The sequence below is a fragment of the Halichoeres trimaculatus genome, unplaced genomic scaffold, assembly GCF_033239565.1.
Source record: "Halichoeres trimaculatus isolate MK-OKI-2021-1 unplaced genomic scaffold, fHalTri1.1 fHalTri1_scaffold_4, whole genome shotgun sequence".
NCBI classification, from domain to species: domain Eukaryota; kingdom Metazoa; phylum Chordata; class Actinopteri; order Labriformes; family Labridae; genus Halichoeres; species Halichoeres trimaculatus.
In genome coordinates, this window is record NW_027437182.1 from 39,231,501 (window position 1) to 39,249,754 (window position 18,254).

Below are 18,254 nucleotides of genomic sequence, written 5' to 3' on the forward strand. Positions count from 1 at the left end.
CCAATGTGGAGTAAGCATGTGGATGTGTGACAACACTTTCAGAGGACTAGAGAAGTGATTCACAAGTTAATTTAGCATTAACTGGGACTCATATTAATGCAGTCTCTGGTAGTTCTGGGTTATAAGTCTGCCTAAGGTATTTGTCCCAAACTCAGCCAGTTTGTGTACATTTTCACAGCAGGTGTTCACTTTGCAAAAGATGTGAAAAATAGGGTTTCCGATAATGAAAAGATAAAAACATGCAAAAATGTTTTAATTTGTAATCCAAATTACACATATACAAGGATTCAGGATATTAGCATGTCATTGTCAGAGACCACAGCCAAAAGAACAACAAGAGAAAAAAATACAATCTGTACATATTCAGTTTACAGTGAATAGCCATTTGGACGGTACCAGAGAACACTAAGGCAAACCATCAGCAGACACAAGATACATTGCCTTTTTTGTTACCACCACAGCAGAGTATCGAGAAGTATCTTTGCTACAAAACAAGGACCGATGTCTCCCTTTATTCGCAATCAGCTGCATAAGTTACATCGTGATAAAAGCAAAACAGAACAGAGGGGATCTACCTAAAGTCTAGCATTACTGTACATGTCTTCTCAGAAGCTTCAGAATCCCAAACCTGCAAAATCATTCAGCCATACTGTACAACTCAGAGTTTGACTGATACCTGCCTTTAATAAACCCGTAACACTGTAAAAGACTCCAGCATTCACCCTGAGGAGAACAGAGGGTCTTGTAAACTTGATGACAGCCTGTTAATGAGGTGTAAGGGACTGATGACTGTGAGCTCTCTGAACCACAGCTATGAAAAAAGACACAGCGTCATATTTCAGGAAAATGACATGGCTGTATTTTAATGGACAGTACCACCTTAAAAATAAAGAATTTGAGTCTAAACCTTCATGTTGTGAGGTGAGGAAGTATTATCAAGTTCCTGCTGCGTGAAAATGCTGGCCAGGATCTTTCTGGTTCTTACCTGCAGGATGAAGTGTGGAACGGATCAAACAGCCAGTTAGCAAAGAGTTACTGCGCTCACTCATTATGTCAATGGATATCTGAAACATTGGCTACATTTACATGCAGTGAACAACCCTTCCATATTCAGAATATAAGCAACAACCTAATTGCACACTGCCATGTTAACACCAGTAACCCTTGTTTAAAAAACTGGAAAATGCTCATATTCTAGTTTTTAAAAACCTTTTCCAACCTGAATATTTGGTCACCTTTACACCAATCAGGAAATCCCCATCTAAAGGAACATTTATTTGTGTTCCGAGCAGGTTTTGTTTGTAAGCAATCTTGGTCTTTGGGGTATGGATACAGGAAGATGAAGCGAAAATGACGCGTATTGTTCTCTTTTCATCGAGAAGTTGTCTGTTTGCTCACGCATGTTAACAGGTTATTCTGAATGTTTCAGAAACTGTGTAATTGACCTTAACCCAAATACTGACTGCATGTAAATGTAGCCACGTGTGCAACACATTAACCGAGAGAAACTTTTCAAAAACCAAGGGATTCACCTGTATGTTGCAATGTAACTCAAAATAAATGCAGTTTTAAAATCAATGACACATCCTTTTTTAGTATTGCAAAAAAAAAACCAAGAAAAAAACAGGGACATGACCACAGGATGAGCTCTGTCACACAATCAGTTCAACAAAGGGTTTTTGTTTTTCTCTGCAGAGACTCTGTCAGAGCAACTCCTTGTCTCATCGTCAAGATGAGAAAGCTGAGACTGGGAGGGAAACCAGGAAACATGGGAAACCCCGTCTTTAGCTGTTGTATGAGGCTGTGTGTATGTTCAGAAGCTTGGTGCAGGTCACAACATGGTTATTTATTTACTTTCCAGCTCATCTATGTTTATATCTATGAATATTTATGATGGTAAAACTCTTACTCAGGACCAAACAGTTCTGTGGATAATTCTGCTCACACGGTCTTCAAAGACAAACTGCTGCATAAGCCTCTGTAACGAGCGAAACGAATGAGGCTAAACTTTCTGTTGGTTAATCCTGGCACCATCTTGTTCAGAGTCAGACATGGCAGAGGATGGTGCTGGGTTGTAGCCAGTAGTCGCCCTAACGTCTTCAAACCTGTGAATCACACATACACTTATATCTGGTCATACTTAGAGCAGCTTTACTGCACCAACCCGTGAACACAAGCAGCTGTTGATTCCTGTCATAAAGGTTTAAAAGTTCATTGCTTGATAAAAAATTTTCACAGCTTTGCTGAAAAATGCTTTCTATTATCTGCACTCAAACGTGTGACTGGGCTTTTTATTTTATTGCTGATTTTACCTGCAAATACGGTGTCGTAATGCATCCACTTGAAAATGACAAAATATGACATAACTATCTCATAAAAACAGGGTTTTTCATTTATTTTTGATATCTGTGTTCCTGACGAGATAATATCTCATAGGGGCAGGATTCACAACCTATGCCATCATAAATATGTGCATGCATTATGGCAAAGGAAGCAGTGTTTAACTCCATTTGTTCAGACCAGTTATCGTTCTTTAAGCACTTAACGAAAGCTCTAAGCAGCATAAAAATGTCTAGCTGTGTTCCATTTTTAGAAATAATACTTCACTATGGAGGCAACCAGTGCCTCCACAGTGGCGTCTGCGGCTGTGTTATTCAATGTGTCTTCTTTATCCAAACTCAGTTAAAAAGGTTTGACCACAAATACATAACATCAACTGCCGATATTCTAAATCCAGTCTTTACTTTGTGATTTTAATGAAATAGTTGGTTTCAGGCTGAGGTTATGAGAGTCGTTTACCATCTGTCAAATTGTTCCATAAAGAGGCTGTGAGAAGTTTCTCAGCAATCTTGAAAAAATCTGCCTGATCCTAATCCACACTTAAAGGCACCAATATAACCGTTTTGAAATGCTATTTCTTAGCTTTCTGATTGGGTTCGCGCAGGACTGGATTGATTTACGACAAGTCTAAGTCTCTATGACAACACCACGCTGGCTGATGAAGTTTAGCAGTCAGAAAAGAGTCTGTGTTTTTTCTCTGCTGAAAGTGATGGTGGACACTGGAGCCTAACTGTTAGACAGAAAAAAGACAGAAGAGCAGAAGAAAGAGAGTCATGTAGATGACTGGCAGGACATGACCAGGATTCACTAATGTTACACATTATAGACATGTCTCGGAGCACCGGGCTGCCAACTGAGCTAAATATAGACAGCTACTAAACTACATACAAACTGACAGTGTTTACTTTTTGTCATGTTAGCCTCCAGATGCGTTGCAGCACCTGGCGCTACATATAGCCTGCTAGTGCAATGTTCGCTTGTTGTCATGTGTCAAACCATAGCGCTACATAACTGTACACCCCTACCCGAGGTGTTGTATCAGTGTTTCCCATTAATTAATGAGACTGTGGCGGCCCGCCACAGTCTCATAATGGAGAAAAAAATACGATCCGTCACTCTGTCAGACCATTGCACAGCTGTACTTTCCTACCGCCCGTAAACAAGCGAGAACAAGAGTGAACGCGCACTGGTCATGCTCGTACAAGTTGCTCTTTACTTGATACGTTTGACGCGAACCAGATTCCAGAGACACTGCAAAACATGCATACGACCGAAATATATACACTCTTTTCAGATCTATCAAACTCTTCGTGCACACGGCTGCACGCTATTCCCCGTGATAAATCACACTGCGCCGAGAACAGCGTAAATGTGGTGACGTGAACACACCTCGTTTCGCGCCTTCAGCGTGCCCGAACGTAACCATATATGGTCAATGCAAATCAGTACGTGCATATTAAGTAGCCATGTGCGCTCTGGGATTTTGTAGAGTGACGTCAGCCTAAGATGGTGAACACAACAGACGGAGAGAGCATGGAAGAAGCTGAATTTCTCTCAAAGCCAGATACACAGAAATATCAGGAAATATCAGTCAGAAAATGATCCTGCATTGATTTAGGCTTCATTTTGTGATGAAGTGGGCCGCAGCAAATTTAGGAATCTTAATTCATTTAGACTATTTTCAGCAGTCACTGTGGAAAAAAAAACCAGAATGAAAACAACACTGCCAAATCCAAATAAGGGAGCAGAGTGAAGGAGAATCATAATCTGACCCTTTATTGCAAAATTTTTTTTTGTAAATGTTAAAACAATATAAAGGGTTTCTACTTTGCTTCCCTTTCACCTACTCACATCCTCTCGCTCTCTTTTCTCTCATCAGCTTCAAACACACACCTCGTTAACTCAGGTGAGAGAATAAGGGTAGGCAACAGTCTCAGTAGCCTGATAACGGATCATAGATCACGGGAAATAGTGTAAATAACTTGTTGTTGAAATGTTCTTCAGTTAATTGTTCAAAATATTGTGAGTGAGTGAGTTTTTGGTTTTGTTTCTGAATCAAATTTAAAATATTTCTGATATGCCTTTGTAAGTTCTTATTTATCAGTTTTTTGTAAGTTCTTATTTATCATCATGGCCATGGTCCCACACTGCACTTACTGTAAGGGCGATACATTGCGCTTTAAAACGACACACACATTAAAACCGCCAAGGGTCAGAGACTCTCCCACCACAGTCTCCTAAAATCCTGTGGGAAACACTGGTTGTATCCAGTATAAAGTTGTCTTTAACAAAGAAAATTTGTTTCGATCCAATCTCCATTTAATTCCAAGACAAACACATACCTCGCTGAAGTAATTTACGACAGTGTGCTTGAGACTCTTGGCCAGAAGGTGGCGAGGGAGTGCAAGTAAAACAGATCCTCCTTGTAGCATCTTTAAATAAAAAGTGTGTTTTTGGTGTACACCCTCACAAAATTTCTTTACTTTCCTGTTTTTATGGAACAGTTAAGCTGTAAAAACAGGAGGATTTTTTTTTCATTTCAAGTAAGTGCAATACCCCGGTTTACACACGACTTCTGTACTGTGCATCTGTAATTTGTCATCCTGCAGATAAGTCGAGCTGCATCCCATAGTGTGTTACTGAATGTGAAGAGACAGAATGACAACATGTAACTGAATCAACAAAAAGAAATCCCAAGTTGGAAACCAAGTTTGTGATGTTTAATGTGGTGCTAATTGTGATCAGTGCTAATTATCTAACAGTGCTGATGGAGGTCGTTTACTACGTCTCAGTCAAAGCTTGGTCAAACCTGATGCTGAGTGAACAGGGTCTGCAGAGTGAAATGAGTGAGGAAGGGCAGAGATGAAATGAAAACTTCTGATGTTGGCTGCGTTTCTAAACATAGGCAGTCGATCTCATTAATACGTGGGCAATGCAGGAAAATGAGACTGCACTTTCTGCACATGGTCATGTTGAAGCTGCACACGCTATAAAACAAAGAATCCTGCCGTGTGAGAGCTAAAGGTGGTCGTTGCCTCAGATGTGTAACCATTGCTTTCCTCACACACTCACATCCTGGGCAGCTGGGATCAAACAACATCTTTCAAACCCTGAGCTGCACAGTAAAGCCGAATTTTTTGACAGTTTGGATCATCCAAAGCGTCTCATCGTAGGCTTTGCCCATTAGTGTCCATCCAGTGTGTCTCTGTGGAAATGACTCATACACACTTTCGCTAGTAATGAGATAGAATCCACATACATACACTCACACCCATACAAACACACTGTCACACACATCATCATGGCAAAGTGCTCCTCCAGATGCCGTTGCAACATACTGGGAGCTTTAAAGCAACGTACAGAATCGAGACTGAACACAATCAAAATAATGTACAAAAAGGCACATTTGACCCCAGTGCTCCTGTACTGTGAGATTCAAGTGTAAATGAGCGTCTGTAGCATGGCTGTTGTAGCTCTTCACCATCATAGAGACAACGTCCCCTCTGACTGCACTGTTTCAGCTGCTCACATGTGTTAGCACAGGGGCTAATGCTCCGATGTTAACCTCCATTAGCCTTAACGCTAATGGGTGCCAGGCCTCTCCGGGCCAGGAGTCAGAATGGTCCCGTGTGTCATCAAGCGTTATCAAGGGGGCATCCAGTCTTTTTACAAGCTGTCTCCAAGTAGTATAGAAGTGCTGCCCCCCCCCCCATGTTCATTCCTCATCTTCATCATTAATCAGGTCAATAATCATGTCCTCCACCTGAGCCCCAGGGTGGGTGGGGAAGGTGGTGGTTGTTGTTGTGGGGGTGGGAAATCTAATCGTCCCCTCCGCCGTACAGGTCAGCCAGCTTACGGAAACGTGGCCCCCAGTCGCCGAGGTAGTCGTAATCCTGGTCTCCGCAGCTTGAGGAGGAGTGCAGAGAGCTGAGGGAGCCCGCGTCTGAGCCACTGCCCTCATAGTCAAAGACCAGCAGAGAGTCGTAAGGGGGGGCAGTGGGGTCATTGTCTGCCGCCTTCAGGCCCTGGAGAGAAAAACAGAAAGAGAGAGCGACATAAGCAAAGGTTCAGAACAAAATGAAAACAGGAGCACAAGGTTCCTACAGCTCAAGGCAAGTTAAATTCAAGACTCTTAAAGACTTTTTAAGACTATTTGAAATAAAATGTAAGACCATCTTCACCATAAACACAAATGGAAAAAAACACCACTTCAATTACATAGGGTAAGGGACAATTAATAGAGTTCCAGCTGCAACAACATCAGTGTTTGTTGGTTCTGTATTGTGATTGCATAAGGTTACCACGAAAGTCAGTCAGTAAATTACTTGAGATAATAAAATAAGTTCATAAAAAGTTAGCATTTATTTGAAGATTTTTTTTTTTTCACAATAGTAACAACATGTGTTAAGATTAAAAACTTTTAAGGATTACTTGAAGAAATTTTAAGGCCATCTGAGGCCTTTTCTTTGGATGCATGAATTCAATGCCTTTCAAGTCTTTTTAAGGATCCATGGGAGTCCTGTTCCGGAGTCCAGAGTTTATGACAACAACAAACTCAAAGACAAAAATGGCAGCTGTGGAGGAGGCATTGCTAACAAACCTCCTGCTTAAAAAGACAAAAATGATGTGTGGAGTTCCTCAACAACTTGCAAGGTTTGTGTTTTTTTTTTCTCCATTGTTATTTCTTCTAGGTGTCTCACTAGAGCTACATACATATCAGGTAGTAACAGCATCACTGCCCCAATGGTTTTCGGTGGTTCTGCTCTCTTTGCCCCATCTCTATAAGCTTTATAGAAACACACAGAAATGTGGACGAAATGAATGCAGAGCACTGACAGAAGGCTCTGTCTGTATCCATATCTGTATTTATTGTTGAGCGTACATGGGTCTTCACAGGTGTGGTAATGCTGCTGTTAGCATCTGTAATGGTAGGGTCTACTGCCATTAAACTCAACGCTCCGTTGGTGAGTTGAGTTAACCTGGTTCATGCACGCCACTTATATGAAAGTGCTCCGTTTTCATCGCTGATGGCTAGATGTGACGGACCCAGGTCATGAATTTCAAGGTGTATTCACCAGGGAGGGCAGAAGGGAGTTTATTAGGTTTTTACTCTCTTTTTCGCACTTGCACACACATATTTCTGCTATGAATATTTCCATATCCATATCAGAAACCTTGATTTGACTGATTAAAAGACACATCTGGAAGGGCTGCCAGCGAGCAGCAGAACTGCTGCTTATGTTAAAATCATGTTACTGGGCTCGCAGGAACGTTAGTTGTGAGCTGTAGAGGACTGGGATGTTTATTACAATTTCAGAGAGCAGAGTCTGCTGCCTCAACTTACCTTCAAATCATATATCTGCTATCCCCAGTTTCTCCACTTGGCAAAACCTTTTTTCATCTACGTTGTGTGTGTGAGAGAGCACTGCATGCACAGCTTTGACTGCTGATTGGCTGTTTCCTGAGCCATGGATCTACTTTGAATATTCTTTATTGATTCCCCTTGGGTGAATTTTTTTTTGTCACAGCAGCCCAACAAAAAAAGTGCAGTAATGCAATAAGAATAAAAATAGAATATGATTATAGAATATAAAATTACAAATTTGAAGAAATATAAAGGAATATAAGAAATTTTGAAAAGTAGGAAAATATTACTTACTAATATTTACATATTTATATAGAAGCGAGAACTTGCAACCAATCAGATGGTACTAAGGGTTGGACAGTGCCAGAGACAAGGTAGTGACTGCAGATAGCAGCGTGGCTGCATCAGAGACAAAGTAACACAGTTTTAAATTGTTTCTTATCAGCCTCTGGATTACAAAAAAGGCATGTGCTGTTATGTCTCAAAATGCTGAATATCTGCGCTGATAATAAGTCAATCCCTACTTTCTGCATTTGGCCCCAGGTCCTTTTCCAGATCTCGTCTTTACACATGACTGCATCTGCAGCTTTTAAGATGCAACAAGTCATTAAAACATCTCCACCGCCAACCACTGTGCTGCTACAACAACTTTCAAATCCATTTCACATTTTGTGTCAACACGCAGATTTCAGATCCCCGTTCTTCTTAGCTTTATGTCACATTTTACCATCAACACAAGACTGAAACCCACAGACAAAATTCATGCTGGTTCCACAAAGAGCCAAAGTACTCTGTTTTTTTTTTTCTCTTTAAGACTCCACACGGGAATTCACTGACTCAACCTTCTGCACACTTTAATAAATTCTCAGTTCATCATGTGTTAGGAACGGTGGGCGGTGAACTCTGCAAATAATGGATCAGCTGTGATCCAACACACAACCAGGGGGTTCTGTTCCTTTCTTCATGCAACCTTATCAGTGGCCTTTGAGACAGAAGGGTTTAAAAAACCACTCACACACATACAAAGCCTGGCTTAATGTGCGATCAGGAGCGTGCACATTCAGAGCAGACTCATGTCCCGGGTTAAAAATCCTTTGAATTGTGTTCATCACATTGACACCACAGAACTCTGCACTAAAAACTGGCTTGGTGCAGCTTTTGTCTTCAAGTTCATTACACTGAACAACGTTTCAGCTGCATCAGATATTTTCAGTACAGCACAGCCAACACACAGGGGCATCTCTGAGTCTGAGGAAAGCAGAGTTCACAGCAGAGAGAGCTACAAGACTCTGACCATGTCCAGAGCAGGATTATGGTAATCCTATAATATTTCTATAGTCACTGTAAAGTAAACCTAAGGGTTTTATTGAAACCTGTGCTCGTGCAGCAGAGCAGCATGAGATCCATGTTAACCCCGACAGAGAGTGTCTGAGTGCGAACAACAACAGAAACATCAGAGTAAGAGACAGGGAGTGTTAAAGAAAGCTGCATTTATTTAATACTGTGTACGTGTGTGTGTGTGTGTGTGTGTGTGTGTGTGTTTGTGTTGGGGCTGAGATGGACAGCAGGGAGTGTTAGGGGGAGTAGGAGGGAAGGAGGGATTACGGCAGAGAGTAGACCAGAGAAGGATTTGGGTCAGACTGGACAGATGCTGCCCTCATCTCCAGGAAGAGATTCAGCAGATTACCCAGCACAGCCAGAACTTAAACGCACCTCCCCCTCACACCCACACACACACAGACACACACACACACACACACACACACACACACACACACACAGACAGACACACACACACACACACACACACACACACACACACACACACACACACACACACACACACACACACACACACACACACACACACACACACACACACACACACACACACACAAAAACCCACAGTGTTTTTATGAGTGTTTACAGAAAGCCTCAGAGCAAAAATAGCTGAATAAATAAATTAAAAATAAATAGCTCCTAAAATTAACATCTGAGACTCTGACTCAAGCCAACAGGCGGCAGAAGTTGGTGGTGTGTTTGGCCTCTTTCAGCCGTGCAGAAATCAAAGCTGCGAGTTTGATAAGATGTGGAAATCAGCTCTGTTGTCTGACTCCACACACGCCTGTCTCTCCGAAGCTGGATGGGAGGAGAGAATTAACGCAGAGAGGGAGCATTGAGACCAGAAGCATCAGCTTGTCATGTCTGCTGGATTAAGCTGTCTAGATCGGCTTGCCATGTCTGACAGCTCCCTCTCATTATTCATAGCTACGCTTGGCAGATGTCTTTATGCAGCCCCACCAAAAGTCACAGACACAGACACAGACACAGACACACACATACACACACACACACACACACACACACACACACACACACACACACACACACACACACACACACACACACACACACACACACACACACACACACACACACACACACACACACACAAACAATATGGCAGCAGTTAACACACGGAGTGACATGTATCAACTGCTTTACAATGATGACTCTTCATGGCTGAGGAACTTCTGCCTGGCTGCCAAGCTCTCAGGAAGTGATGATGAAAACCAGACCTGCTAGAGGACCAGATTAGTCTCCTCAAGTAGCCAATCAGATTAACTCACTGACTGCTGATGAGGTCTATAGTCAGCCATTCCTTTACAACCGTTGACTGCTCATGATGTCTATAGATGCCAGTTAGGTTTTTCTACGGGACAGGCATCTTGTCCGCGCGTTTCTGTCCGGCAGGTTAGAAATTTTTGAGGAAAATTTTCACATGAATGGGACCGCACGAGGGGGTGTAGGTGCAAAAATGACATCATTTGTCCGCACAAAGCCACGCTGACCCTAGATGCGTCAAGCATAAATCAGCCTTAGCCCATATAAACCACTAATTCACTTTTTAAACCATACATGGATTTTGTAGAAATGTTTTTTCCATCAGCTGTAAAAATAAAAATCCCTTTCAGATTTATTTTCAGTAAACTTTTGGTGTAAGATTAGAAATCAAAAAATGATTCTGTGTGATAAGATTAACAAAATAACTAAAATGCTGAGATCTGCCAATAGTTTGTTTTGTACATATTTAGTAAAGGTAAAATAAAATCTACCAGTAGCTCAATTTTCAGAAACTGAAAACCAGAGCAGAATAGAGGGATTATCAGTCTACGTTATCATAAAGATGAGCACGCATCTTGACCGCAGAAGCAGCGTTTAGCTCCATTCATTCAGATGAGTAAGTGTTTTTTCAACATTAAATTCAACCTGTTAGAAGCATCAAAATGTACGGTTGTTCTGTGCTCAGTTTTTAGAAACAATACTATACAACAGAGGCAACATCTATCAAGTTTTTACCATCACAGAGCAACCTGTGATGGTATCAGTATTGGAGTTATTGGAGTTAATAGACACCATGCTAAGTGGTGACTCTCAGCTGAAGGTATCAGTGGTTAACAGCAGAGTCACCTGTTAACAGGGTCACACTTTACTCTGAAACACGAGCGACGTCTGCGGGTATATAATTAAATGTGCCGCCTTTATCTGACCAGTAGTTCTCTGGACATAGTTTCTGGTTCTTTTACTATGAACCAGGTCTCAGACTCAGCAGTCTGTGTGCTCTGTTTGGTTTGGGAGGGTTTCTGATTTACTGACACATGTTTACGTCCTGGTCTGTCACAGTATGGTAAGTGTCCACGGATAATGCAGTCATGAGCATCGGGTGACAGTTGTGAGTTAAAATTCCTCTCTGAGTGCACACTGGATTTCTCCTCTAAAAACGTCTGTCACAACGAGGAAAGTTGGACACAATTGCGGACGCCAAGGGGCGAGGGGGGTTCTGAAAGTTACCCCAAAGGGATAACCACTAAGATCTAGAAGATCACAGGGAAGGGGGAAAAGGTGAAATAATAATGAGCGAAGTGAAACAGGCTCCTTCAACAGAGACAAGGCTCAGGAAAATGAGATATGAAACCACCACTGCCAAGCAGCTGAACAGAAACTAAAACAGGAGACCCTCCTGAAACAGAAAAACACTAAAGGTGGCCAGAAATGACAAACTCAAAAAACTGGGTAGGAGAGAAGACCCAGAAACTACTACCACAATGGAGAGACTGCTTGAAAACCCAAAACGGGTACAGGGGAGCGTAGGGTGTTTGACCCAAAACACAGTTCAATGGAAAACACTGAAAACACACTGGTAAGTACTGAAACTCTGAGACTCAAGAGCAACTTCTCACTACCTCTAATGGTGAGGATAATGAGCCAGTGCCAGAAGCTGGAGCCACTGCACCTAAGAAAGCTTACCCCAGCTGCTCCAAATCAGGAGCAATCAAGCGCGCGCACACACACACACACACACACACACACACACACACACACACACACACACACACACACACACACACACACACACACACACACACACACACACACACACACCTGACCCTGCCCTGAGGTGATTGCCTCAGAGACTCAGAGAAGCCAAAACTGAGAATCCTTACATCTGTCTACCTGCTGATCTCTTCTATACACTCAATGCTATTCCACAAACCTGGGAGCTGTTTAACATCTGTAAAAGTTGTGATTTTTTAGAATGTGTTTTTTGGTGGTTAACTTCTACATGTCAGTAAACAAACCATTATACTCCACGGTGCTTCTGCGCCCAAGTTGCACGGTGTTGTTGATAAACAAATTATCTTTCTATCTCCAGCAGCAATGTTGCAAGTCGGAAAAGTCCAGTCAGCTCACACTCAAACAGAATATGTGTTGCGATCATGAGAGACCACGACGGTCATCACGGAGAGAATCAAAGGCAGGAGCTTCAGAGAGGAGGGCTAAAAGCTAATCAACTAAACTCTAACAGCTCCCTCCACATCATACAGAAACCTGCTTAGTGGTTGGAGGTGTACAGGCAAGCTGGCTTTAAAATCTCTTTCTATTTTCACCTGTGATGCCTTTCATGTCTGAAGTTTAGTGCATCATCATACATTCCTCTGAGGAGCTGGCTTTCCACACGTATCTATATGTGTTCAGGTTACTGCAGTAGAAAAACAAAGACATTAGGGGTGGGAGGTTTAAATTAAGTCACTTAAGTATTAGGGTTTTTGTTTTGCGATTTTTAAATCGCAATTATTATTTCCTTCAGTTTTATCTATGAACGTGATTTCAGATCCCTGATTAAATCCAAAAAACTGACACATATGATGTGTATTGTTGGGGAAAATGCAGCTCTTGATATAGTCCGTAGACGTTTTTCATATGGTCTAAGTGTTAAGAAACAAACTAAAGATTGCAAAAATCAAAAATATTGAAGAATTACAATTTCAATCAAATCAGCACGTCAAAAATGGGGAAAAAATGAAATCAGAAGAAAAGTATACTGTATACTGTAAATTCTATATAGTATACCTAAAAGACACTGAAGCCCTGTTTCTACCAAGTGTCTGGTAGGGATCAGTACAGTCTGGTACAAGCTGGATCAGTAAAGCTTGGTTCTGTTTGTGTTTCCACAGCCAACTGTGCCATTCTTGGCAGGTGGGGTGTAAGTGAGATGCCAATAGCCATATCAGCTAGGTAAAAGTGTGACTGTATAGCAGTGCGACACAGTGTACCCTGCTAATAAAGTCAATGGTTTAGACTTTCTTCTTTCAAAAAAGAATAACACGACACAGTAAACAATAAGCCATGATGGACGGCATCCATCAATTTGTCTTCTTTGTGATTGGCATGTGGCTCTTTGTTAGCAGTTGAATGGAGATCTTAACATAGCAGGGTTATGTGTTATTCTTTATACTTTCTGAAAACAACTTTGAAATAAACAGTTTTGGTTAAGTGCGGCATTTTAAATGAAAAATCATGGTAACATCAAGTGTGGGCTATATGAACCCCCTCAGGATCTTGGGCTGTTTGAATGGTTATGTTAAGCACATGACTTTGATAGCACCTGTTTCTGATCCTTCTATTTTCCAACAGGGAACTTTGGAGAAAGAAAACAGTCAGTGTTTGATGATCAAATTAAAACTGTAAAAATTCAAACAAACAGACTCTGTTTCGTTTTGCTTACTCTGCAGAAATCATTACAAATTTAAGAACAATGCACAAAATGGTGTTGAATGTATAACTGGTGGAGACAATGAACAAACCCCACCAGCACCAAGTCCACACATCTTTTAAAGGGAACCCTGGCTACCAGAACGTCATTTTCCTAAATGATCAGTTTGTTTACCAGCTACATAAGAACAATAATAAAATCTCTCAAAATAACTTAGTTTGTATAAAATTAGAAAAAATATTGTCACTCGTAGGTCGCCATTGTTGTTTACGCCACAATGACGTCTGGGTAGTGACGTCATATGGTTGCACCGGTCTCAATCTCATATAGGATTTAACCTCACGACGCAAAGTCATGTTGTCTGTTCAGACATTTCAGTTCACACTACAGGATTCTCGCCCCGATTTAACCCAGATTCGGTCCTCCCGTCAATCGGGGAAGAAATCTGGTCGGGGACTAAAATAGGCTCGTTCGGCCAAGATTATTTTCTAGTGTGAGCGGTTGACAGATGAATCTTTAGCCTCACGATCGTATCACAGACTCGTCGGAGCCGCCCCGAAAATGTTCAAACATGTTTGATATTTATCTGGATGATTACAACATTCATTCTTACTGAGGATGACAACAGCCAAGAGAGAGAGAGAGCCCCCTTACAAGAGACCGGACAACAGACAACAAACGCAGGCTCAAAGTGCAACTGAAAGGCTCCAGGTCAGCTGACTGCGTGCTCCACTGGCCCACTCGAGCTAGTTCAGTGGCTTTAAAAATAACACATAACCACACCATTTTCAGTAGCAAACTGTTGTTTTATCAGTGATCAGTGTGAGATCATGCCATTATTGGCTGATACAGCAACAGTTTCACCTCTATCCCTCTGCGTGCACGTAATGGATGAAAGGCACCGCTGCAGACAGCTCCGCTTCTCTCTCCTCCTGTCCCACCAGTGTGCTAAAAACCCCAGATCAAACAACTGAGCACATGTGGTGCATCACTCTCTCTGGTCAAATAATCCTGTAGTGTGTGGTGGTCAGTATTTTCAAATCTTGTAGTGCGTGCTTAAGATTTAAGAGAAGATGATCTGTGAAGATTCTGTGAGATACAGCCTGATTTCAGAACCTCATAAGATTTTTAAAATCCTGTAGTGTGAGCCAGGCTTTAGTGAAAATGATAATACTGAAAACAGACAATCAAACAAACTTAAAAATGAAGACGAACGAGGACGAGAAGAGGCGAGAGCCGGCCAAAGTCGCTGGTGTGCTTGCGGCTGCTGCGTAGCTATGTCAACGGAGAGGGAGAGTGTCTGCTGTAAGGAGGTTCACTTTCTGTCATCAGCCGTTTAAGGTAACAATATCTAACTGTCCTTTGATTAAATTAACGCTATCAAAAATAATTTCAGTCACTAGAATCCTTCGCTGTTGTGTTTTTTACACGAGGATGACCGATGACTTGATGTTGTCCAATGGAAGTTGTTTACGCCCACAAGCGATTTCCCACAACTTCCTTTTTCTCTTGTCTTTTGGGAAGCTGTGCAGACTAACATCAGTCTCCTTGTTTCCTTTCGACTGAAAAGTGCACCCAAAAGCAGCGCAATGTGGCATTATAATAGTTTTTTTCGCTCCTGAAACCTAGTGACTTATGTAACGTAAGTCAGGCTGGGACCTGGTTTCACAGCTCTGACCTGGTCTCCAACTTAAAGTAAGTTTTGGAAAAACAGACCTCTGCCCTGAAGTGGTTTTCTCCTGAAGTCTGCCTCATCCCTTCCTCTGATGTTTGCAAGACTATAAAACATTAAGACATCGCTGTAAATTCGAAGACTTTTCGTTGACACCTGGCGGACATGTGAAACTGTACAGACATCCTTCTTTCAGGGAGAGGCTGGAGAGACCTCTCAGCCTCCACCTAGTATCTTGTGACCCTTGACCTTTCTCTCTGGGAACAGGAGAGAAGGAATGCCAAGGGGAAGATCTGCTCCCCACCTTCTCCTCAAAGACAAAGACTCTTTGATTCACACAGTTGAGAACAGCACAAAAATGATGTTTTTACACTAAGACTTACATGTACATCTTCACCTTTGCAAACATGTACAGTGTAATGACAATCATTGATAATGTGTGTGTGAAAACTGCTGTCTTCCCATTCTAACAACTTGATTTTTATTTTATTGGGTTCATAAAGAGAAAAACCTGTCATGTTTAGTCTTGATGTGAAGCTTAAATCATAAGAAATGTGATTTTGACTATTACATGTAGGAGTCTCTTTACAGTTTAAAGTTATAGTTAGTTAGTGATCTCTGGGACAATCTGATCCACGTGCTGAAAGATGAGATGTGGGGGGGCCGGAAAAGCTTAGTAAAACTCCAGTCCAGGACAAGAACATTGGCTCTTTCTTTTCATCCGTCTTCCAGAAGGCTCTCTTCCTTCATCCTTCTACACGAAGGCTGCTCTCTTTTCCTCCTTCCTTCATCCAGAAGGCTCTTCTTCTTCTGCTCCTGAACCTACATACGTCATCAACAACTTTGCTCCCAGCAACTGGCAACGCACCTACGGACTCAACTTATCGGACATCACCTCCTCAGACACCTGCAGCGGGACCCAGCCATCTCTGTTGCCACCTCCGCTCTCACCATCGACCTCAGAACTTGTGTAAGACAATCTTGCATTTATTGGTATATCGTGGTCAATGCCCCAGAGATCTTGGGTGGGTTAGTTAGATTTATGCGGGTTGGTTTATGTCATTTTATTCCATTTGTTCCAGTTTTTATGATCAGTTTCACTTTCAATTCTTCAATGCATTTATCCTTTTATATCTTTCACCTGTTCATTTATTCATGCACATATTTCTTCTTTTAGTTAGTAAATAAACTTTTCATAAATAAAGATATTGCTTTCTGTCTTTGTGTGGTTGAAATTAACGGCCTCTGTACACCGTTCAAAATAACTCACAATTGATGTAGCAGCCTTTTGATATCGAGACTTAATAATTAATAATTCTATGAATTATTAAATCACAAATTCTGACAGTAAACCTTTCTAAAGTTTCCCTCTTTTCTCTAAATTGGGTGGTGCCCCGCCTTAAATTTAAACTCACATATTGTAAGTTTAGATGTTTTTTGAAGGTTATACTTTTGCTCCGGTGGAATGCTGGCATTCTGCTGTTAATAATTAATCAGTCGTTATTTGACACCGATTCACGCTACACTTACAGAGACTAGTAGTGAGTAAACCGCATATCCAGACGCTCGGCACCAAACAACCAATCTAAGTCATCAACCAAGAATAAAACGGATAGAAAGTAGGATAGAAACAGTGTTTTAAACTGTATTTTTTTTAAAGAAAAAACAATTCTTTATGTCTTTTAACAACAAATCCTTGTTTGAGACAAGCATTTAAGCATTTTTATGCTTATTAGTCCTTACAGTCGGGGTTCCTTTTAAAAGCTTTTCAGCACCTCTCTGTCAACCACTGTAAATTTAAGTCATCTTGATTTACAGCAGTGGGCACATTAACCCACTGCACTAACCTGTCCTCTTAGCCTGTGTGAGAGGTTAGCTAGAGAGCATGCTCATGTTACTGATGTGACTGTTCTATGCAGCTGGTCTGGTGTGTTAAGACACAAACTGGTGTTTAATCAGGCCTCTACACCCTTTTTTTTTTGCACGGAATCAAATAAACAAAAATTACAGAGAAAATGTTTTGTTTTTGTCTTTGGCGATCTGCCTCATGCATAAACTAATTATTTTTCTATCTCAGGAGAGCTGACAGGCTGCCAACACTCCTGATCTGAAGGGGAGTCTCCCATTTTTTAACCCTTTCTCTCGCTGTTCTCCCGTCTCGTGATTTCTCCTGATTATTCCCCAATTATAGTTATGATACTGTGATTTCCAATTTATATATAATTTATAGTGCTGGGCAAGTTAACGCGTTATTTTCGCGTTAACCCATCAATCTATTAACACCGTTAAATATTTTATCGCACATTAGTGCATGTTGCTCACATGCTTTTATTTTGTAAATGTCTGTCGCTGATCGGAAGTGAAATTGGCGGAAAAACACGATGAGTAACCAAAACAAGCATGGAGAAGAGGGGCATTTTGGCTATATTTTTTCCTCCATCGCTAGTGTTATCATAAAGTCAGCCCGTCTACCGTCTTCAGACTACGACTTCGAGTTTGACAGCTGTCCTTACCGGTTTGAGCCTGAGTACACGGACGAGGAGCTCCATGAAAGACGGATGCAGAGGAAGAGAGACGAAGAGCTGGCTTGAGAACAACAAACAGGAGCACGTCCACGACTCAATGCAAACTGGTGGTGCGCTTGTGGACAGTGTTCGCCTATAGCAATAGAAGAGGAGTGTGTTTGTGATAACGATGAATAGCGATGGATGAAAAAATATAGCCGAAATGAGCGATTTTGCAGAGATTATGTCCTGCGCTGAAGCTCCCTTGCCATGGCCCCCGTTAAGTGCGGCTAAAATCGGTTGGATCTAAATAACTTC

At 41.6% G+C, this 18,254-nt stretch overlaps 1 protein-coding gene across 1 annotated transcript in view; it reads right to left on the reverse strand.

Moving 5' to 3' along the window:
* Positions 1-252: 252 nt before the first annotated feature.
* LOC141788685 (cadherin-2-like) overlaps positions 253-18,254 on the reverse strand; it is a 176,355-nt gene continuing 158,353 nt past the window's right edge. Inside the window, exon 16 of the mRNA XM_074667672.1 lies at positions 253-6,365. Within this exon, the coding sequence (XP_074523773.1) occupies positions 6,159-6,365 (207 nt within the window). The 3' untranslated portion in view covers positions 253-6,158. The remainder of the gene's footprint in view (positions 6,366-18,254) is intronic.